The sequence below is a fragment of the Herpailurus yagouaroundi genome, unplaced genomic scaffold (genome assembly GCF_014898765.1).
Source record: "Herpailurus yagouaroundi ecotype Mexico unplaced genomic scaffold, PumYag 220, whole genome shotgun sequence".
Classification (NCBI taxonomy): Eukaryota; Metazoa; Chordata; class Mammalia; order Carnivora; family Felidae; genus Herpailurus; species Herpailurus yagouaroundi.
The window spans coordinates 5,410,908-5,433,766 of NW_024412451.1; the positions used below are offsets into that span (position 1 = coordinate 5,410,908).

The 22,859-nt window shown below is 54.8% G+C and overlaps 2 protein-coding genes across 4 annotated transcripts in view; both read left to right on the forward strand.

The window, feature by feature from the left end:
• Nucleotides 1-8,367, forward strand: part of FCGRT (Fc gamma receptor and transporter) — a 9,083-nt gene extending 716 nt beyond the window's left edge. Inside the window, exons 2-7 of one of the 3 annotated variants that reach the window (XM_040457752.1) lie at nt 319-402; nt 921-1,175; nt 1,448-1,723; nt 6,500-6,769; nt 7,475-7,591; nt 7,898-8,367. In XM_040457752.1, coding sequence (XP_040313686.1) covers nt 333-402; nt 921-1,175; nt 1,448-1,723; nt 6,500-6,769; nt 7,475-7,591; nt 7,898-7,977 — 1,068 coding nt within the window. In that variant the 5' untranslated portion in view covers nt 319-332 and the 3' untranslated portion in view covers nt 7,978-8,367. Of the gene's footprint in view, nt 1-128; nt 403-920; nt 1,176-1,447; nt 1,724-6,499; nt 6,770-7,474; nt 7,592-7,897 lie in introns of those variants that run through there. The other 2 variants (XM_040457753.1, XM_040457754.1) reach the window with 2 other exon arrangements.
• A 747-nt stretch (nt 8,368-9,114) lies between these two features.
• RCN3 (reticulocalbin 3) lies at nt 9,115-22,380 on the forward strand. The gene is made up of 7 exons (XM_040457755.1): nt 9,115-9,222; nt 9,649-9,896; nt 11,701-11,903; nt 13,042-13,214; nt 17,913-17,973; nt 21,354-21,553; nt 21,788-22,380. The coding sequence occupies exons 2-7, from the start codon at nt 9,655-9,657 to the stop codon at nt 21,893-21,895; spliced, it is 987 nt and encodes a 328-aa protein (XP_040313689.1). The 5' UTR covers nt 9,115-9,222; nt 9,649-9,654; the 3' UTR covers nt 21,896-22,380.
• Nucleotides 22,381-22,859: the final 479 nt, after the last annotated feature.

Genomic DNA, 22,859 nt, shown 5'->3' on the forward strand with positions numbered 1-22,859 from the left:
GGGGCTGGGGGCCCGGCCTCTCGGGTCTGAGGGAGGAGGGGCTGGGGTTTGGACTCCAGGCTCCGGGGGAGGAGGAAGAGGCGGGCCGAGCTCTGAGACAGGACTCTCAGCCTATCCAGGCTCTGTAATTAATTAACCCAAACGGATCAAATTAAGGGGTGAAAGTTCACCGAGGAGGAGGGCGCGGTGGCCAGGCTCGGTCGCGGAGCCCCGGGGCCCACTGGCGCGGGCGCGCGTGGTGGCCGAGCCCCTCGGGAGCTGGGGGAGGAAGGGGCGGGGCGGGGGTCCGGAGCAGTCACGCGCCCCCTCCCGCCCCAGGTCTCCCGCTCAGGATGGGGGTCCCCCGGCCTCAGCCCTGGGGGCTCGCGTTCCTGCTCTTCCTCCTGCCGACACTGCGCGCAGGTGAGGGGCCGCGGCTGCCGGGTCGGAGGGAAGGGGGCGAAGGAAGAGCAGTCTGAGGTTTCCCCCGGGCGGGACACGACCTCCCTCGCCACTTGTCACCGTATCACTTTTCGTCCTCCCTCGGTCGCTGTGTTTGAGAACCACCTGTTCGCTTCGCTCTGACGGTGCCCCCCCCCCCCACCCCGCCGGGACCGGGGCCCTCCCTCTGGGTCTGCTCCCCGCCCCGGTCTGTCCCCCTCCCCCAGTCTATCCTCCTCTTTCTGAGGCTGTCTGTCCTCCACGTTCTGGATCTGTCCTCCACGCTGAGTTTGTCCCCCAGCAAGTCTGTCTCCCTCTCTCTGAATCTGTCTTCACCACCGCCCCCCTCTTCTGGGTCCGGCCCTCCCGGCCTCTGTCTCCCGGCTCTCTGGTCTGTCTCTCCTCTCTGGGGTTGAGTCTTTTTTCTTTCAGGGTATCCCTCCTGCCCCCAGTCTAGGTCCACCCCCGCCAACGCTGTCTTCACCTCTGTCTCTCTCCAGCAGAGAGCCATCTCTCCCTCCTGTACCACCTCACCGCTGTGTCCTCTCCTGCCCCCGGGACTCCTGCCTTCTGGGTATCAGGCTGGCTGGGACCCCAGCAATACCTGAGCTACAATAACCTGCGGGCCCAGGCCGAGCCGTGTGGGGCTTGGGTCTGGGAAAACCAGGTGTCCTGGTATTGGGAGAAGGAGACAACAGACCTGAGGAACAAGCAGGAACTCTTTCTTGAAGCTCTCAAAGCCTTGGGAGAAGGAGGTAAGACCAGGATCCCCGAGTCTGAGGGCGGAGGGGGCCCGGAGCCAGGACTCCTGGGTCTGTGGGAGGAGGGGCTGGGGGTCTGGACTCCTGGGTCTGAGGGAGGAGGGGCTGGGGGCCTGGACTCCTGGGTCTGAGGGAGGAGGGGCTGGGGGCCTGGACTCCTGGGTCTGAGGGAGGAGGGCGCTGGTGGCTTAGACTCCTGGGTCTGAGGGAGGAGGAGCTGGGGCCCCTGCTCCTGGGTCCTACTTACCTGTATTTGGGCACCCCAGGTCCCTACACCCTGCAGGGCCTGCTGGGCTGTGAGTTGGGCCCTGACAATGCCTCGGTGCCCGTGGCCAAGTTTGCTCTGAATGGCGAGGATTTCATGGATTTTGACCCCAAGCTGGGCACCTGGAGTGGGGAATGGCCTGAGACTGAGACCATCAGTAAGAGGTGGATGCAGGAGGCGGGTGCGGTCAGCAAGGAGAGGACCTTCCTGCTCAACTCCTGCCCCCAGCGGCTGCTGGGGCATCTGGAGAGAGGCCGCGGAAACCTGGAGTGGAAGGGTGAGCACCCTCCGGGGGCGCCTCTGACCCCCACGGAGCTCTCCATCCCCACGCCCTCACCTCGGGCCTCCCCCTCCTCCCCCAGCCGCTTCCCTGGCCTCCTAGCCTCCAGTCGCCCCACTGCAGCTCCTCCCCTACATGGCACACTCCTTCCCTACTCCTGTCCCGCTCCGCTGGCCCTCAGAGACCTCTGGCCACAGCTCAGGCTCTTCGGCCAGGCCTCCTCCGTCCTCCTTGGCCTCACGTTTCTCCATCTGGTCCACCTCTGCCATTGCCCTTCGGGTCCCTCTGGTGTCACAGCCGGTGAGATTTTCCTGTGGCCCAGGAGCCTTTTCACTTGCTTCCTTTGGACTCGAACGATGTCTTGTGTGACCCCCATTGGGGCACAGACACACTCTGAGCTGTACTTCTGCGCATGTCTGGGGAATCCTCAAGGGCGGGAATTCGAGCTCTTTTGTCGTCAGTGTCCCCATATTGCAATCCCAATCCCAGCTTCCATCCTGGCCCTCCATGCACACCGTCTCCTGAGCAGTCAGGGGAATGTCTTTTTTTTTTTTTTTAAGTTTGTTTATTTATTGACAGAGAGAGAGAGAGAGAAAGAGAACGTGCAGGGGAGGGGCAGAGAGAGAGGGAGACAGAGAATCCCAGGCAGGCTCCGTGCAGTCAGTGCAGAGCCCAGCTTGGGGCTCGATCTCACAAACCGTGAGATCTTGACCTGAGCTGAAATCAAGAGTCAGTTGCTTAACTGACAGAGCCATTATGTTTTAAAACATAAACGAGCTCCTAGCCCACCATTGCTTAAAAATGTCCATTAGCGTTTCTCTCGTCTTACGTGAAAATCCAACCTCTGCTCCACGGCCTACAGTCTCTGCAGGTAGCTGGGTCCGGCTGCTTTCCACCATTGTAATTTCACAACACCCAACCGTGGCGGCCTTCTCTCCCCCTCCTCCAAGTGTCAGGTTCTTTTCCTCCCCAGGCCCTTTGCACCTGCTGTGCCCTCTGCTTGCACTTCTCCTCCTTGGGATCCTGCCATGACTGGGCCCTTCTCATGCTTTCGGTTTGATTTTGGACATCAGCTTCTTCAGCAGGGCCCTATCACCCTGGTTAAAGTGTGTCCCCCTACCACCCCCATTACTGTCCCCCCATGCCTTTGTTGTGTCCATTCAATCACTATAGTGTCCAACACTTCACTATAGTGTTTTTTTTCCTTTTTTATTGGGGTGTAGCTTACGTACCTCAAGTACATGGCTCGATTAAGCTTTATGGACGCCCATGTACCTGCGAACCAAGATCTAGAACATTGCCAGCACCTCAGAAGCACCCCAGCACTTCTTTGTGTCCTCTCCCATTCCATACCTCCCAAGGGTAACAACGGACCTGGTTTTTATCACCATAGCATTGCCTGATTTTGAACTGATTTGAACTGTGAGCATGTGCTCGTTTGTGTCTGGCTTTTTTCACTCAAGTGTGTGTGTCACGAGACTCCTCTCTGTTGCTGGGTGTCAGTAGCTGATGGCTTTTTATTGCTGAGTAGTATTTCACTGTGCGGTTCATACCACAGTTCATCGATGAATGGTTTCTTTTCAGTTTGGGGCTGTTGAGGAATGAAGCTGTAATGAGCATTCTTGTACATGCCTTTCTGAATGTTTTTAAGTTTATTTATTTATTTTGAGAGCGACAGAGACAGTGTAAGCAGGGGAGGGGCCAGAGTGAGGGAGAGAGAGAGCATCCCAAGCAGGCTCCATATTGTGAATGTGGAGCCCAATGAGGGACTTGAACTCAAGAACCTCAAGATCATGACCTGAGCTGAAGTCAGATGCTTAACTGACTGAGCCACCCAGATGCGCCTTTAATTTTTTTTCTTACTCCCGATTTCTCGTTACCCTGGGGGGGGCCCCCCAAAGGGAGAGAGAGAGAATCCCAAGCAGGTTCTACGCTCACTGTGGAGCCCAACGCTGGGCTCCATGCCACGACCCTGGGATCATGACCTGAGCCACAATCAAGAGTCAGATGCTCAACCGATTGAACTACCCAGGCGTCCCTCTTTTTTTATTATTATTATTATAATTATTTTAAATATATATATATATATTTTAATGTTTATTTATTTTTGAGACACAGAGAGACAGAGCATGAACAGGGGAGGGGCAGAGAGAGAGGGAGACACAGAAGCTGAAACAGCCTCCAGGCTCTGAGCGGTCAGCACAGAGCCTGACGCGGGGCTCGAACTCACGGACCGTGAGATCATGACCTGAGCCGAAATCGGCCGCTTAACCGACGGAGCCACCCAGGCGCCCCCAGGCGTCCCTCTTATATATGTATTTTGATACGAATGTGTAGTTAACATTTCTTTTGACTGAATACCCATGCACGGAATGGTTGCATCATAGTGTAGGCATCGGATTAGCTTAATAGATAGTGCTAAACGCTTTCTCGAGGAGGTTGAACCAATTTTATAATCCCACCAGCTATGTATGAGAATTCCAGGAGCTTCACAGACTTGCCAGAATTTGCTATTGTCTGTCTTCAATTGTAACCATGCTGGCGGGTGTGTGGCAGAATCTTATTGTGGTGTGTTTTTCATGTTTCTCAGGGTAAATGAGAATCTTACACATGGTTTGGCAAAATCAGATAAATCAGATTTGGGGTGCTTTGGCCGGTGGAGCGTCCCAACTCTTCATTTCAGCTCAGGTTTTTGATCTCAGGGTCATGAGTTCAAGCCCTGTGTTGGGCTCCTCACTGGGTATGAAGCATACTAAAAAATATATATCTATATCTGTATCTCTATATATCACATAAATATCTATAAATCAGATAAATGAGGTGGTGACTAGTGATGTTGAGTATACTTTTGCACATTACTGGCCAGTCAGGTGTCTGCTCTTTGGGCGGGGCTGTTTGAGTGTTTTGCCCATTTTTAAGTTGGAATTTTTATCTTTTTTTTTTTCTTATTAGAGTTCTTAATATATTCTGGGTATGAGTCCTTTGGATTTGTCAGATGGTCTGTTGGAAATAGAGTGTCTTCCGGTGTCCGGCTTGTCTTTTCATTCTCTCTCTTTTTTTTTGTAATGTTTATTTATTATTTTTGACAGAGAGAGACAGAGCACTGAGCGGGGGAGGGGCAGAGAGAGAGGGAGACACAGAATCCGAAGCAGGCTCCAGGCTCCGAGCGGTCAGCACAGAGCCCGACGCGGGGCTCGAACTCACGAACCGTGAGATCATGACCTGAGCCGAAGTCAGACGCTCAACCAACTGAGCCACCCAGGCGCCCCAGTCTTTTCACTCTCTTGATGAAACCTTTTGATGAACAGAATTTCTTCATTTTTATGAAGATCAACTCATCCATCTTTTATCTATAGCTCTTGTGTGTGTTCTCTTTAGGAAATCTTTCTTTTCCCAAAGTTATGAAGGTATTCTTCTATTCTATGTCTTCTGGAGGCTTGGTTGATAAGTAGTTTTCATATATAGCTGTATGATACATCTTGAGTTGACTGCAGGTAATGGTGTGAGGCAAGGGATCAAGTTTCATTTGTCCCTCATGGATCTCCAGTTGACCCAGCATAATTTGTTGCAAGACCACCACCATCCTGTCCCCCCACCCCCCACCCCCGAACTGCAGTAGAGCCTTTTTCCTAAATTAGATGTGGATCTAGGGTGTCTGAGTGGCTCAGTCAGTCAAGTGTCCAGCTCTTGATTTAAGCTCAGGTCATGATCTCACAGTTGGTGGGACAGAGCCCATGTCCAGCTCTGCCCTGACAGCATGGAGCCTGCCTGGGATTCTCCCTCTCTCTCTCTCCCTGCCCCTCCCCTGCTTGCACACCTGCTCTCTCTGTCTCCAAATAAATAAATACTCTTAAAAAAAATTAGATGTAGATCTGCTTCTTGGTTGTTTTGAAGAATCCACCAATGATGTCATGTGGACCTGGAAATTTATTTGTTGAAAAGTTTAAATTATGGATTAAAATTGTGAAATCATTATAGGACTACTTAATTTTTTAATTTCTTCTCGTGTCAGTTTTGGAAGGTTGTATTTCCTAGGAATTTGTCCAGTTCATTTATTTTATTAACAACTTAAAAAAAATTTTTTTTAAGTTTATTTATTTATTTGGAGAGAGAGCATGCAGGGGAGGGGCAGAGAGAAAGGGAGACACAAGCCAAAGCAGGCTCCAGGCTGCAAGCTGTCAGCACAGAGCCCCATGTGGGGCTCAAACTCAGGAACCGTGAGATCACGACCTGAGCGGAAGTCCGACACTCAACCAACTGAGCCACCCAGGTGCCCCCCTCTCACTCTCTTTTAATGACCTTAGGATCTGCCTTCTTTTCGCTCATCACAACACTTTCACAGCCTATTTCCTGTTCGTTTATTTGCACACACATATTTGCCTCTCTCCCCTCCTTAGAACGTGAGCTCTGCGAAGACCAGGGCTTTTGTCTATCTCGTTCACTGCTGTGTCCGCAGTGCCTAGAAGAGTGTCTGGCACATGCCTGATGTCCTGTTGTGTACGGGTCTAGGGTAGGAAGGCATGGACGAGAGGTGGATACCTTCACTGTGGATAGCTTGGTCCGCCGCGCGCGGGGGGGGGGGGGGGGTCCGTGGAAGATCCCTTTACCTTTACTACTATATTCTCCAGGCTCAGGGCAGGGCACCTGGTGGGACGTGCTGGGCGTCCTGGAAGGAATGGAGGCCGGGGTATGTCCCTGTCCAGCCCCTCGCCAGCTCTGGCCCTAGGGGCTCCCGGGCTCGAGGCTTAGGTCCGTCTGCCTGTTCGTCTGCAGAGCCACCCTCCATGCGCCTGAAGGCCCGCCCCGGCAGCCCCGGCTTTTCTGTGCTCACCTGCAGCGCCTTCTCCTTCTACCCCCCGGAGCTCCAACTGCGGTTCCTCCGCAACGGGCTGGCAGCCGGCTCCGGCGAGGGTGACTTCGGCCCCAACGGCGACGGCTCCTTCCACGCCTGGTCTTCACTGACAGTCAAAAGCGGCGACGAGCACCACTACCGCTGCCTGGTGCAGCACGCGGGGCTGCGGCAGCCCCTCACTGTGGAGCTGGGTGAGCTGTCCTGCCGCGCGATGACGCTGCCTGCCGCCTCCTGGTGGCCTCTGCTCCCCCTGCTGTAGCGGTCCTTCCCGAGGGTGACCGGCTTCCACCACGCTGCCGCCCGGCGTCCTCGAGTCCGACTGCCTTGTGCCCCGCCGCTGCCAGTTCCTCCAAAGCCTGGCGGCCTTCTGTCCTCTCTCGCTTGCCCTCCCCGAGCCTGTCTGCCTTCCGGCCTCCTGCTGCTGCTGGGTGGAACTCATTAACCAGTGCGGACAGGCCTCCGGAAGCCGAACCACCCTCCCTCCTGCTGCTGCTGCTAGTCTGGTCATTTGCTGTCTGCTGCTGCCGGTCGTCACTGAGGCTGACCATTTATGGCTCAGCGACTGCCAGTCCTCTACGAACCTGACCTTCTACTGCCCTGTGCTTGTTTTGCCTCTCTGACACACGCCCTGCCGCTACAGGTCCCCTTGGCCAGGGTGCCGGAGACCCCTCTCGCTACGGCCGGTTCTTGTAGGCAACACGGGGGGCGTTCTGCACAGACCTAGGACATCAGCTGGCCGGCTTTCCCTCCGCCCACACCCCACACCCGTTCCCCCAGGACTTGATGGTGGGATCTCTGAGGTTGGGGAGGGGGCACTGAGACCGCCCAGTCCCCCTGGCCTGATGCAGATGGGCTGGAGGGCCCCTTCAGCATCTCACACCATTCTCTGGCTGCAGAATCACCAGCCAAATCCTCGATGCCAGTGGTTGGAATCGTCATTGGCCTCTTACTGCTCACGGCGGCGGCTGCAGGCGGAGCTCTGCTATGGAGGAGGATGAGAAACGGGCTGCCAGGTGTGGAGCAGGAAGAGGGAAGAGCCTCAGAGACAGGGACAGAAACCCCAGAAGAGAGGGTGACGCAGTCCTGGGCGGAGGTGGGGGGGGGGGGGAAACAGATGTAGACAGAAAGGAACAGAGACTCAGAGAGGTGGGGACTGGAGGGAGGAAACGGAGACTCAGAGCGGGACAGAAACCTGTGGAATAAGACAGAGGCTGGGAAAGACAGACAGAGGGACACATACACACACGTGGGGGAGGGGCAGTCAGGAGCCCAGAGGATTTCCGAGCTTCTGATGACCTCCCCTCTTCCTCTTTCCTCAGCCCCTTGGATCTCTCTCCGTGGGGACGATGTAGGGGCCCTCCTGCCCACTCCTGGCCTGCCCAAGGATGCTGACTCTTAGGATATAAATGCATTCTCAGCAGCTGCCTGATCACCCCCCCCCCCAATCCTGGCTACTACCAGCTAATGTAGTCAGGCCCCTTTTATGCTGTGAGACCTCCTGGAATCCTGGTATTTCTGAGCCTCCAGAAAGAGTCCTGGGCCCGATGACCTTCTGGATTTCTCCTCCTGTGGTCTGCCTCAGTTTCCCCTCCTGATGATTATGACTCTTTTCCACCTCCACATATAAACGCGAGTTTGGGCCCAAATCATTGTGTTCTTATCATTTCAACTTTTTAGGCCGGGGGAAGTAAGACAATGAGTGGGGGGAATAAACAGTGTTGGCCCTGACCTTCCACACTCTCTCGATGCCAACATGTTGCCCCCGTGGAATATACCAATTTTATACCGAGTCATGTCTTTTTCATTCATAAGCTTCACAGATACTGAATGCCTACACTGTGCCAGGCATTTTGAGGAATTCTTGGCTGGAGTCTGACCCGACTCCTCGGTGGAGCGGAAGAGAAATATTGTGTCCTCTTTGAGAGAAATGGATGCCTCTGGCCCCTCGGTTCCCTGTTTTCTAAAACCATGCTGACAAAGGGAAAGATAAAAATACATCTCTTGGGGCGCCTGGCTGGCTCAGCTGGAAGAGCATGAGACTCGAACTCCGGGTGGAGAGTTTGGGCCCCACCTTGGGTGTTGAGATTACATACATACATACATACATACATACATACATACACAAAGAAACAAACATGGGGTGTCTGGGTGGCTCAGTCTATGAAGCATATGACTCTTGATCTTCGTGGTGAGCTCGGGTCCCATACTGGGCATGGAGCCTACTTAAAACAAAACAAAACAAAACTTAAAAAAATACATCTCCCCCCCTCCAAAAGAAAAAGCAAATCTCCCAAGAGGCTCCCGAAATCAAAGAGCTGGGGGTGGTCGGCAGGTCGCTGCGAGGCCTGCCGGGAGCTGTAGTCCTCCCGCCTCGTGTCTCTCCAGGGGCCGCCCACCTCGCCGGCCCCGGGAAGGGGAGGGCGGAACCTCGGGGGGCCCCCACTCTTCTCTGTGGACGTGGCGTGGGGCGTCCGCGGAGTTCACGGGCCCCGCCCCCTGAGGGGGTCTTCGTGAGCGCTCATTGGTCGGAGGGCGGGCCTCTGAGCTGCTGGAGGCGGGGCCTGGCTGGAGAGCCGCCAAATGGGGCATCTTTACGGAGAACGCCGAGCGGAACGTGTAGGGGGAAGCGAAGCTGGATTGTCCGGTAAAGGGAGGCGAGAGCGGGTGGCCTGCCCAGGGAGGGCGGTTCGGGTTCGCTCGGGTCGAGGAATTGAGTCCAGGCTGCAAAGGACGCCTGAGAGCCTGCATGATTTCTCTCTGGCCACGACCCCATCCCATACTTGGCGTGGGAAGTACGCCACGTCTCCCGCTTGAAACCCCCGCTAACGGCTCTGGGACCAGTCTGGGACTCCCTCAGAAGAGTCAGTCCCTACCTCGGAGAACCCCGCCCCCCTTTTGCCCATCCCCGGCCCTGCTTGAGCTCTAAACTTTGCGGCTTGCTATCGTCTGTCTTGTCTTCGCTCTCTCCACGCACCGCACACCCCCCTCCCCCCGCCGGCCCAACATTCTTCTGCCCTGTCTCTATCCTTTTTCCTGGGACCCCTGACTCCTAGCCTCCACCACTCCCTAGGGACTGATGATGTGGCGTCCATCACTTCTGCTGCTACTGCTGCTGCTCAGGCGTGGGGTCCAGGGCAAGCCATCCCCTGACGCAGGCCCTCACGGCCAGGGGAGGGTGCACCAGGCGGCCCCCCTGAGCGAGGCCCCTCATGATGACGCCCACGGAAACTTCCAGTACGACCATGAAGCTTTCCTGGGACGGGAAGTGGCCAAGGAATTCGACCAGCTCAGCCCAGAGGAAAGCCGAGCCCGTCTGGGGTAGGAGAGAGATGGAAGGGAGGATTCGGGGTTGTATTTTTAAACAGGGAGGTCAGGGGAGGCCTCAGTGAGAAGGTAATATTTGAGCCATGTGAGTATATGGGGGAATAGCATTCCAGGCAGAGGGAACTGTAAATGCAAAGGCCCTGAGGCAGGAGCAGGCTTGATATTTGAGCAACAGTGAGGCTACCCAAGAGAAGGTGGGAGGTCACGGCAGAGAGAGAACAAAGAGCCCAGGGCCTTTCAGGCCACAGTGAAGATTTCAGCTTTTCTCTGGATGAGATGACAGCCAAGGGAGGGCTCTAGGCAGAGGAAGGACCTGAGCTGACTTAAGTTTCAACAGAATCCTTCTGGTTACCTTTGAGGGGACAGGCTGTAGGGGGCAAGAAGCAGGGAGCCAGTGAGGAATCAACTAGAGTAGTCTACATGGGAGACAAGAGATGATGGTGACGAGACCAGGGTGGAGACAGTGGCAGTGACTGGGTCTGCTGGCTGGGAGATTGTGCTTGGATGGGGTTGGGTGAAGGAGGGTTGGAGGAGGAAAGGCAGTGATAGGCTAACGCATTTGGAATAGCCCTTGCTACAGTACCTGGAACCCTTCTAAGTGCTTTACAAGGGTTAACTTAGGCAATCCCCACAATCAGGCTAGTGTTTATCCCTCATTTTACAGGGGTAAACCAAGGCACAGAGAGTTTGTTCGTGTTTTTTTTTTTTTTTAAGTGACTTGCCCACGGTCACACAGACAGCAAGAGGGGGTGGCAGAATTTGCACCTAGACTGAACAACAGCCTGAACCTCAGTGAGGGAGGGTGTGTCCTGGGGACTCCAGCTCTAGACCGATCAGAGCAGAGACAGCCCAGAGCGGGAGGGGGCGGCGCCCTGGGCATCGCCATCTGGGAGTCAACCCTAGGGGCTGGGTTGCGGGGCTAAAGGACAGCGACCCAGGGGAGCGCTCCCTGTGGGCTCTGTGAGCGGTTGGGCAAGGACCCAAACCGGTGGCGGGGGCCTGGGATCCGACTGGAGCGGCCCGAGAGAAGGTGTGTGAGGAAGGGCCTCCAGGGGCTTCATATGAGACCGCCAGGTGCACGTGGTCCGGCCGGAGCACGGGAAGGGAGTGATGGAGGCCAAGCCGGCGGGGTTGCGGGCAAGTGTCTTAGGCCAATGTCTGATACAGTCAGGGAAAGGTAGGGAAGAGGTGCGGGACGCAGCCCAGGGCGGCGCTGTGGGGAGAGGCACCTGCAATGGGCCGGTGCAGCCAGGCGGGCGGGGCAGGGGGCGGGTTGGAAGGGATGGCCTGAAGACCCGCAGGGCCTAAAACGGTGAGATGTCAGGGGTGAGTGTGGCCGTGGCCATCAGAGTTCAGAGAGAGGCTTGGGACAGGGGCCATGCGGGCGAGGGGCGCGGTGTGGCGCCTCGCTCCCTCACCCCACCCCGACTCGGACAAACAGATGGAGCAAGTGAGGGTCTAGGGGCAGAGTTGGAGTGGAGGGTGTGACCCTGGATTGTCGTAGGTCCTTCCCCCAGCCCGGGCTTGTGGAGGACCGCGGCGCCTCGGAAAGGGCGTGAGAGCCTCTGGGAGCCGAGCCTGGATTGAGGGGGCGGAGCCCCGCGCTGGGCGCGGCCCTGGGGTTGACACGTGCCTCCCCTCGCTGAGCTGGCGGCTCTGGGACCGCGCTATCACCGCTCTCTGAGGGTGTGTCTCGAGTGGGGGCGTGGCTCTGCTCCAGGGGCGGGGCCTGGGTGGAGGCGGGACTCCGGGGGGGGGCGGAGTCCGGGACTGACGTGTGCCCCGCCCGGACTCGCAGGCGCATAGTGGACCGCATGGACCGCGCAGGGGATGGGGACGGCTGGGTGTCGCTGGCCGAGCTCCGCGCTTGGATCGCGCACACGCAGCAGCGGCACATACGGGACTCGGTGAGCGCGGCCTGGAACACGTACGACACGGACCGCGACGGGCGTGTGGGTTGGGAGGAACTGCGCAACGCCACCTATGGCCACTACGAGCCCGGTACGCGGCGAGACCCCGACTCCCGCTCCCCACACACATCGTGACCCTGACTTTTTTTTGATAGCCTCATCCTGAGAACCTTTAGCTTATTAAACAGAATCCCTAAGCTTTGACCTCTAACCCTTGAGCAGGGTCTACCCACTTCTAGTACCCCATCACCCTGAGACTCCCCGTCTCTGATCTCTGGCTTTTCGCTCCGGCATCCGCGACGTCCATAACCCCGCGATTGGGGGATCCTTGACCAGGGACATCTACCTGTCATACTCTGTCATCCTGACCATTGATCTCCGACCTCTCATCCTGAGAACCCCAAATCCATTCACCCTGTCCCCTGGCTGTCTGGGGACATGGTAAATGTTCCTGTCTGTCGCCATGCCCCAGCCCTGTGACCCCCACAGCTCATGTTCTCTCCCTCCTGGACCCTCACCCCACACTCCTCCTCCAGCCTGTCCCTCATGCAAATCCCAGAGGGGCTTTCCACACCCAGAGCTGACCCTGACCTTCCCCTGCTCACAGCCTTTCATGGCTTCCCAGAGCCTCCAAAGGAGATTCCCAGCAACTCAGTCCAGCCTGGCTCAATGCTCTGGCTTTCTTTTTCTGCATTTTCTGGCCAGCCATGTGGATCTCCCTCAGTTTCCCTGAACTCATCACGCTCTTCAAATCTCCACATTCCTCTCATACTGTTCCCTTTGTTGAAAATGCCCTTCCTCTCCTCTCTGTCCTTAGCCCGAGTCAGTATAACCTACTGCACCAGAGGGTGACCTTGGGGCCCCAAGGGCCAGTGTCCACTCAGAGTTCATCATTCCTGGCCCTATGACTTTGGGCCACTTATTTCCTCTCTGTGGGAACCTATTTTCTCCTTCATAAAGTGAGAATAAACGAAAGAATTCCTTTTACTTGTGTGTGGGGGTGGGTGGGGGTGAGAATTAAATGCAATTTTGTAGGTAAAGAGCATATAATAAGCTCTCACTGCAAGGTAGACACTATATACAAATAATGAATCTCTATTAATTATTATGGGTTCTGTGAGGTCTTCCTGCCCTGACTCCACTGAGTTGGATCCCTTTGGCTTTTCCCTCAACCAGCCTCGTAGTCCCTCCATTAAAGCACACCTGACCGAGATATCCCCCTTCCCCAGGTGAAGAGTTTCATGACGTAGAGGACGCCGAAACCTACAAGAAGATGATGGCTCGTGATGAGCGGCGTTTCCGGGTGGCGGACCAGGACGGGGACTCAATGGCCACTCGTGAGGAGCTGACTGCCTTCCTGCACCCCGAGGAATTCCCTCACATGCGGGACATCGTGATTGCTGTGAGTGAGGGCCCGAGGAGCCCGCTCCCCACTTCCCATCTTCTCCTCTCCCCCACCCCAGACCCAGGCTTTTGACGTCAGGGCCAGCCTAACAGTGCCCGGGAACCCAGGCTACAAACAGATCAATGGAGGGCACTTTCTCCCTTGCCCGACTCCTGACCTCCCTGTGTCCAATCTCTCCTGGCTCTGCCTTCCCCTTCCTGTGGTCACATTTGGGGTCTGGGCCCCCAGCCTGCCATCAGAAGAATCCCCCAGGGGCGTCTGGGTGGCTCCGTTAAGCGTCTGACTCTCGGTTTCTGCTCAGGTCATGATCTCACGGTTTCATGAGTTCGAGCCCCATATCGAGCTCTGCACAGGCACTGCAGAGCCTGCTTGGGATTCTCTCTCTCTCTCCCTCTCTCTCTCTCTGCTACTTCCCCACTCACACCGTCTTTGTCTCTCTCAAAATAAATAAATAAAACTTTTTTTTTTTTTTTTTTTTTTTTTTAAGAAAACACATCCCCCAGACAGACTGGGGCACCTGGGTGGCTCAGTCAGTTAAGTGTTCGACTTCGGCTCAGGTCATGATCTCACGGTTCATGAGTTCGAGCCTTGCGTTGGGCTCTGTGCTGACAGGAGCCTGGAGCCTGCTTTGGCTTCTGTGTCTCTTTGCCCCTCCCCCACTGTAGTGTGTGTGTGTGTGTGTGTGTGTGTGTGTGTGTGTGTGTGTGTGTGTCTCAAAAAGAAATAAACATTAAAAAAAAAGAAGGAAAACATATTCCCCAGAAATGCCTCTGGAAGCCCCAGTTGTGGCCAAACTCCAGGAAAACCCCAACCTGACCACACCCCCATACATGGACTTTCTATTGGTAATTTTTCACCAATCCCCTCTCCATTTTATAGTGGAAGGATATCTTTCTTTAGACTTTAATAGACTTTAATTTTTTTGTTGTTGATGTTTATTTATTTTTGAGAGAGAGCCAGAGCGCGAGCAGGGGAGGGGCAGAGAAAGAGGAAGACACGGAATCCAAAGCAGGCTCCAGGCTCTGAGCTGTCATCACAGAGCCCAATGTGGGGCTCGAACCCACGTGAGATCGTGACCTGAGCTGAAGTCAGAGCTTAACCAACTAAGCCACCCAGGCACCCCTTTATGTATTTATTTTTAGTGTGTGTTTATTTTTGAGAGACAGAATCATGTGCACGTGAGCTGGGGAGGGGCAGAGAAAATGGAGGACAGAGAATCTGAAGCAGGCTCCGTGCTGACAGCACAGAGCCTGAGGCAGGGCTCGAACTCACGAACTATGAGACCATGATCCGAGCTGAAGTCGGATGCTTAACAGACTGAGCCACCCAGGCACCCCTCACAAATTAGTTTTCAAATATAATTATGTGTATTTCTAAAATAGCTAACTTATTGATGTGTTTAAATGCCCAAAAGATGCAAAAAAAAAAAAAAAAAAAAAAGTGAGTCATCCTCGACCCGACTCCCCATCCCGTCCCCACGGCTAACCCCTGTCTTGTGTTTCCATTTTCAGAGCTGTTTTGAGGGTCTGTGGCGAGCCTGTTAGGACCGAGGGCTCTGAGGTCAGAAGGCCTGGGTTCAAATCCCAGCCCTGCAGTTTCTGGCTGTGTGATCTTGGGCAAGTTATTTAACCTCTCTAGACCTTTCCTCATCTAGAAAATGGTGGTACTGATAATATCCATACATGAAGGCTGGTTACGGGGACTGGATGAGTTAGTACATGCCAAACTGCAAAATTGACCCGTGGTAGATGCTCATTACGTCCCTTTACACACACACGTCAGTATAGCTACGGGATAAACCTTCTGGAGGGAATCACTGGACCCACTGGGATGTGTACTTGCAGTGGCTTTAGATATTTCTAGGGCATTTTATTGCCTTGATGTCCAGCCCACTCTGGAGATGACAAAGATCCAGAGAGGAGAGGGGCACCTGGGTGGCTCAGTCGGTTAAGCGTCTGATTCCTGGTTTCAGCTCAGGTCTCGATCTCCCGGTTCGTGAGATCGAGTCCCGCGTCAGGCTCTGCACTGATGACACAGAGCCTGCTTGGGATTCTGTCTCTCTGCCCCTCTCCCACTCATGCTCTTTCTCTCTTTCTCTCTCAAAAAAAAAAAAAAGGATCCAGAGAGGAGAGATGTTAACCCAGCCTCCTTCTGGAACTCACTAGTAGATAATGTTGTAACACCTCTTTACTCTCCTAAGTTGAGATTATTTTTTTAACGTGTATTTATTTATTGAGGCAGAGAGCAGAGGGGAGGGTGGGGAGAGAGAGAGAATCCCAAGCAGGCTCTGCACTGTCAGTGCAGAACCCAGTGCGGGGCTCGATCTCACAAACCGTGAGATCATGACCTGAGTGGAAACCAAGAGTCGGACGCTTAGCTGACTGAGGCACCCAGGCAGCCCCTGAGTTGAGATTACTTAACAGACCCTGATCGCCATGTCCTGTGTGCCAGGGGCACCGTCGTAACACCTTTACCTAAGCGTTACCTTGATTGAATTGTCATGGCAACCCTGTGGGGGTGGGCAGTCACCTTCATTTTACAGACAAGGACACGCAGGCACAGAGAGGTGAGACTTGCCTGAGATCACCCAGACTAGAAAGTGGCACAGCCTGGATTTGAACCCCAGCAGTTGAATCCGTGGTCCCCACCAGGGGGCAGCAAACTATGTAACCTGCGGCGGAATCCAGCCCACAGCTTGTTTTTGTAAATAAAGTTTTATTGTAACACGGCTAGGCCCATACACTTCTTGTGCTACAGCTCCAGAGTTGAGTCGGAAATAGTTCCTATCTGGCCCTTTATGGAAAAAGTTTGCCAAGCCTCTAAATTCCACTCTTAATCTTTCACGTTCACGGATGTCAGGTGTAACCTCCCCACACGTAGGATTTCAGAACATTGCTATTAGCCCCAACTGTACTATATCAAAGGAACACAGAGAAAAGTCACTTATAAGATACAACAGGAGGGGCACCTGGGTGGCCCAGTCGGTTGGGCCTCCGACTTTGGCTCAGGTCGTGCTCTCACCAGTCCCGAGTTCGAGCCCCGCATTCGGGCTCTGTGCTGACAGCTCCGAGTCTGGAGCCTGTTTCGGATTCGGTGTCTCCCCCTCTCTCTGCCCCTCCCCCACTCATGCTCCATCCCCCTCTCTCTCAAAATTAAATAAACATTAAAAAAAAGAAATAACAGGAATTTCAATATACGTATTGTAGAGTTACTAGATTTAACAAAGGGCATTCAATTATACTTGAACTTATGACAAATAACGTAAACAACAAATACGTTTTTTAGCATAAGTATGTCCTACACAATATCTGGGACATACTTATGTTGAAAAATTATCTGACATTCAAAATTTTTTCAGTGTTTATTTTATTAAAAAAAATTTTTTTTAACGTTTATTTATTTTTGAGACAGAGACAGAGCATGAACGGGGGAGGGGCAGAGAGAGAGGGAGACACAGAATCGGAAGCAGGCTCCAGGCTCTGAGCCATCAGCCCAGAGCCCGATGCGGGGCTCGAACTCACGGACCTTGAGATCGTGACCTGAGCTGAAGTCGGAGGCTCAACCGACTGAGCCACCCAGGCACCCCAGTGTTTGTTTATTTTTGAGAGAGAGAGAGAGAGAGACAGAGCGCAAGCAGGGAAGGGGCAGAGAGAGAGGGAGACACAGAATCAGAAGCAGGCTCCAGGCTCTGAGCTGTCAGCACAGAGCCCGACGTGAGCCTCGAACCCGTGGGCCACGAGATCATGAACTGAGCCGAAGTCAGTCGCTCAACCGACTGAGCCACCCAGGCGCCCCTATCTGAAATTCAAATGTAACTGTGTTCTATAGCATAAGTATATTCCAAACACTGTGTGGGGAGATACTTATGCTAAAGAATTATTGCTTGTTCATCTGAAAGTTGAATGTAAGTGAGCCTCCCATATTTTTTCTGGCCACCCTAAGATGTTGGAGCTGTCTCTGCTAGAAAACATAGTGGGGTGTCGGACGCGGCACTGTCCTATAGTGAGTGAGTTTGAACGTAAAAGTGGGGAACAGAAGCTGTTTGCTCAAGAAGTGGAGAAAGGGGCGCCGGGGTGGCTCAGTGGGTTAAGCGTCCGACTCATTTCCGCTTAGGTCATGATCTCACAGTTCCCGGGTTCGAACCCTACGTCGGGCTCTGTGCCGATGGCGCGGAACCTGCTTGGGATTCTCTTTCTTTCTGTCTCTCTGCCCTTCCTCTGCTTGTGCTCTCTCTCTCTCTCTCTCTCAAAAATAAATGTAAAACCTAAAAAAGAAAAAAAAACCCAAAGTGGAGAAAAACACCAGGAGCTGAGGTATTGTGCGTTACAATGGTCCACCACGTTATGTCCTGCTTATACGTAAAAGGGAGCTAGGGTCTAGGCTCTGCTAAATGGGAAGAGGCTTCTGCCCTTGGAGAGCGTCTGCTTCGGGGGTGAGAAGAGTGTTACCGATGCGGGACACATCTCCTTGTGTGTTCTGTATGTTATAAGACATCCGGGTTCCCTGGCCACCCCCACCCCCACCCCCACCCCAGGTAGGGCCTGCATCACTGGGCACCCCAGAAAGCCACCCAAGCCCCGGCCAGGTAGACCGTGCCGAGACTGCTCTGATGCCTGGCCGCACAGCTGAGCCAGAAATCCCGGAGAGAACCTCACATCCCTCCCCCAGAGTCTGACCCAATGCCTCTCTCCCCAGGAAACCTTGGAAGATCTGGACAAGAACAAAGATGGCTACGTCCAAGTGGAGGAGTACATTGGTGAGTTGAACCTGATCCCCTCCCTGAGGACGCTTGTCTTCTCCCGAACAGCCCAGTGTATACCACCCATGGGAGAGCCATGGCCCTCTGAAGTTGGGCAGGGGCATTGCTTGAGTTCATGTAGCCACCAGACATTTATTAGGCACCTCCTGTGTGCTGGGCCCCTCATGTATTTATCGATCACCCACCGTGTGTCAGGCCTAGCAAACATTTATTGAGTACACATATTTGCTGGGCCTAGCTGATTTTTATCAAGCACCTACTATGTGCCAGACCAGAAGAGCATTTATCAAGCACCTACTGTGTGCCAGGACCAGGAAACATGGATTGAACACCTACTGCATGGTAGCGGTTGAGGATACAGCAGAGAATATCCCACACCGGGTTCTTTCCTGGGAGGGTCTGGAGTCTGCAAAATCCGGCCTCAGGGGCTGCATTGGTTGGGGTGGGAAGTCAGGGAGCTTGAGCTTGTCTTGAACTTGTATTTGCACAGCAAAGGCTGTGTCTCCTGTTATTCAGAATTTGGGGGGGTGGTCTTGTGACACCCCCAAATTTGCCCTCGGCCCCGCCTCTACCCCTGTCTTGAGGGGCAAAGAATTTAGTTGAGGGGAAAGCTGTTAAACATGGATATTTTTTCAAGTTTGAAAATATTTTTCTGGGGCGCCTGGGTGGCACAGTCGGTTAAGCGTCCGACTTCAGCCAGGTCACGATCTCGCGGTCCGGGAGTTCGAGCCCCACGTCAGGCTCTAGGCTGACGGCTCAGAGCCTGGAGCCTGTTTCCGATTCTGTGTCTCCCTCTCTCTCTGCCCCTCCCCCCTTCATGCTCTGTCTCTCTCTGTCCCAAAAATAAATAAACGTTGAAAAAAAATTTTTTTTAATAAAAAAAAAAAGAAAGAAAATATTTTTCTTTTTCTTTAAGAAAAATTTTTATTATTTTTTTATAAAGTGTTTTTTTAATGTTTGTTTATTTTTGAGAGAGAGACAGAGCATGAATGGGGGAGGGGCAGAGAGAGAGGAAGACCACAGAGTCCAAAGCAGGCTCCAGGCTCTGCACTGTCAGTACAGAGCCCGATGCGGGGCTTGAACTCACAAACCGTGAGATCATGACCTGAGCTGGTCGGACGCTTAACTGACTGAGCCACCCAGGCGCCCCTTAATGTTTATTTTTGAGAGAGAGACAGAGCATGAGTGGGGGAGGGGCAGTGGTTGGGGGGCGCGTACCAGAGACTCCCAAGCAGTTTCCACGCCGCAACGTGAGTGCGGAGCCCGACTCACGGCTCGATCTCATGACCAACTGATCACTACCTGAGCTGAAACCAAGAGTCGTATGGTGAACTGACTGAGCCACCCAGGTGCCCCAACACATTTTTTTTTTAATTTATTTATTCATAATCTCTACACCCAACATGAGGCTCGAACTCACGACCCCAAGAAGAGAGTCACATGCTCTACCGACTGGGCCAGCCAGGCCTCTCAAGACCTTTTTATTTATTTCTGAGAGAGAGAGAGAGAGAGAGAGAAAGAGAGACAGAGCGCAAGTGGGGGAGGGGCAGAAGTATCTGAAGCAGGTTCCAGACTCCGAGCCGTCAGCGCAGAGCCTGGTGCGGGGCTTGAACTCATGACCCGCGAGTTCATGACCTGAACCGGAGTCAGACACTTAACCAGCTGAACCATCCAGGCGCCCCAAGACCTTTTTATTTAAGCATAATTCATTTTTTCTTTTTTTTTTTTTTTTTTACATCGAGGAGGGTGGAGCTCTTCCCCCCCCCCGTAAGCAAGAAATCGTCACTGACTAAGAACGAAAGCTGGCACCCTGTCACATGCTAGCCTCTGTTCTAAGTGGTTAGCACCTCATCAGTTCAGTTAATGCCCCCCTCAACCCCTACGAGGCTGTGATTCCCCCATATTACGGATGAGGAAGCTGAGGCCCGGAGGGATAGATACTTGACTGAGGGGGAGCAGGACGTCAGTTCAGGCGGCCGAGCCCAGGGTCCCACCCGGACCCCCCTAGGCTGCTTCTCTTCCCCGTGGGGTTCCAGACTCCCCAGGGTCTCGTAACTTCACAAATTTGAATGGTATGGGGAAGAACGGGAAGGAGGAGTACTGAGGGGGTGTCACGGGCCCTGAGCCAGGCTGGGAGGGGGGGCAGGTGGCGAGTCAGGGAGGGTGGGAGAGGTGGGGGTGCGCCGTGCTCCGGGGTGCGGGCTTCACAGCCGGCCTGCCTCCTTCCCACCTGCCCGCCCCCCCACCCCCAGCTGTGTGACCGCCCATGAGTTCCTCGTCCTCGGTGTCCTTGCCTCTAAAGGCGGTCATGGAACACCCAGCAGGTACAGTCACCTGTAGGCAGCCCAAACTCCCCTCAGCGCATGAACGCCCGAACGAAAGGTCTATCCAGGCAATGGAATGTTATTGGGGCATACAAAGGGATAAAGGATTAATACAATGCTACAAAGTGTATAAATCTTGGAAACAGTGCGCTGAGTCGCGGTGGGGTACAGGAAACCAAAGTGACGTGCGGCGGCTACACTTTAATAAGAAAACGGGGGCACCTGGGGGGGGTTCAGTCTGTTTGAGGCTCTTGATTTCCACTTGGGTCATGATCTCCCAGTTCGCGAGTTTGGCCACGATATCGTATGACTGCATTTATATGAAATGTTCAGGATAGGAGAATTCATGCAGACAGGAATTAGGTTACTGGTCGCCAGGGGCTGAAGGGGGGCAGGGGATAGGATAGGGAGTAACTTTTTTTTTTTTTAATATTTATTTATTTTGAGAGAGAGAGAGAGAGAGAGAGAGAGAGAGCACGAGCAGAGGAGGGGCAGAGAGCGAGAGGGAGAGAGAGAATCCCAAGCAGGCTCCACACTGTTTTTTTTTAATAATTAAAAAAAATTTTTTAGATATATTTTTTGGGAGAGAGAGAGTAAACAGAGAAGGGACAGAGAGGAGACAGAGAATCCCAAGTCAGCTCTGTGCGAAGCTCAGTGCGGGGCTCGAACCTGCAAACCTTGAGATCATGACCTGAGCCAAAATTAAGAGTTGCCGCTCAACCAACAGAGCCACCCCGGTGCCCCTTGAGGGAGGTTCTGAAAGCGGGGTGAGCTGTTCTAAGGGTGGCACACAGCATTTCACGTGTGTATCCCTCAGACTGATTGCCAGTTGAGGAAAGGATCGATCAGTCAAGTCACTTTCCCTGTAGCAGGACTGTCACCTGTAAATGGGGTGTTGCCGTTAGTCCCATTCAAACAGAGGAGGAGACCGAGGCCAGGGAAAGAGAAGGGGGCTGCCCGGGCCCCCTTGGTCAGGAGCGGTCGGGGACCGGACGGAGCCCCTGGTGGTCGCGGCCCCAAACCGCCTGACGTCACCCCTGTCGCCCGACCCAGCGGATCTGTACTCGGCCGAGCCCGGGGAGGAGGAGCCGGCCTGGGTGCGGACCGAGCGCGAGCAGTTCCGGGACTTCCGCGACCTGAACAAGGACGGGCGGCTGGACGGCAGTGAGGTTGGCCACTGGGTGCTGCCCCCCGCCCAGGACCAGCCACTGGTGGAGGCCAACCACTTGCTGCACGAGAGCGACACTGACAAGGTGTGCAGGGGTGGGCGGGGTGGGGGGTGCTCTGCAGAACTGACCAGACCCACCTTGGGGCTGCCGGGGTCCCTGTTGGGCCCCAACAGACAGACTGAGAGGGGTGCGGGAAGGGAGGAGCGGAGAGCCAGAGAGAGGGGGACGGAGACCTGGGGGGGGGCCACAGAGGTCCAGAGAGGAGTCTCACAGGCAGGGCCCCTTGTCATCCCTGCTGACCTCTGACCCTCCCTCCAGGATGGGCGGTTGAGCAAGGCCGAGATCCTGAGTAACTGGAACATGTTCGTGGGCAGCCAGGCCACCAACTACGGCGAGGACCTCACGCGACACCACGATGAGCTCTGAGCCCCAGTGTGCCTGCTACAGCCTTGTGGCCCCGTGGGATGACCGGAGGAGGGGCCCCGGTGGCCAGGCCCCCCTCCCCATCTGGACCTGCGGGATGTGGCCACACCCACCCCGTGTCCCTGTCCCCCTGAGTTCTCAGGGACCCACCAGGTCAAACTTCTCCAGGATGCTGCAGCCCCTCCCTGCCCCCTCCTCTCCCCTCCCCTGGGGTCTCACAGACCCAAAGGGTGAGTGACCATCCGTTTCTCACTGGCAGAACCCCCCCAGCCCACACCAGGGCCCGCCCTCCCCCCCCCCCCGTCAGGCTCAGCCTTCAAGAGCCGCCACTGACCATTCCAGCTCCGAATCTGGGCCTCACACACCACAACAGAGAAACACTCCCCGCCCCGCACCCCACCAGCCCCCCCAGGACTCGCCCGCCTGCCGGCACTGCCCCCACACTGCCTCCTCTCTGCCAGGGAGGCAATAAATTCCAGTGCTGGGGCCTTGTCTGTGTGTCTCTGAGGGGGTGACGGGGGCCTTGGGGAGGAATTGGGGGCTGTGCCTGGGAGCTGGGGGGGAGGCGGACCGTGGGCTGGAAGGAGGGGGCACAGGCGTTTGGAGAGGAGGCTCTAGGCGTCAGCAGGTTTTGAGGGCATTCCTGGAGCCCCCTGGAGAGCACAGGACGGCAGGGCAGTGTGCTGTTGGCTGAGTGGCCTGGGGGTGGGGGCCTCCCTGGTGAACAGAATGAGGAAGCAAGCCCTGGGGACTCCCTGGGAGGGAGAGCCAGCCAGACAGAGGGAACAGCAGGAACAGCGGAGTGTGCCCCGTGTGTGTGTGGATCAGCCAGGAGGCCGGTGTGGCTGGAACGGAGTCAGCGAGCTGGAGAGATGGGGCAAACAGAGAGCTGGAATCTGGTGGTACAAGGTCCCGTGGACAGGTCTTCGGGGTCGCTTTGCGGTGAGATAGTTACGGGCAGAGACCC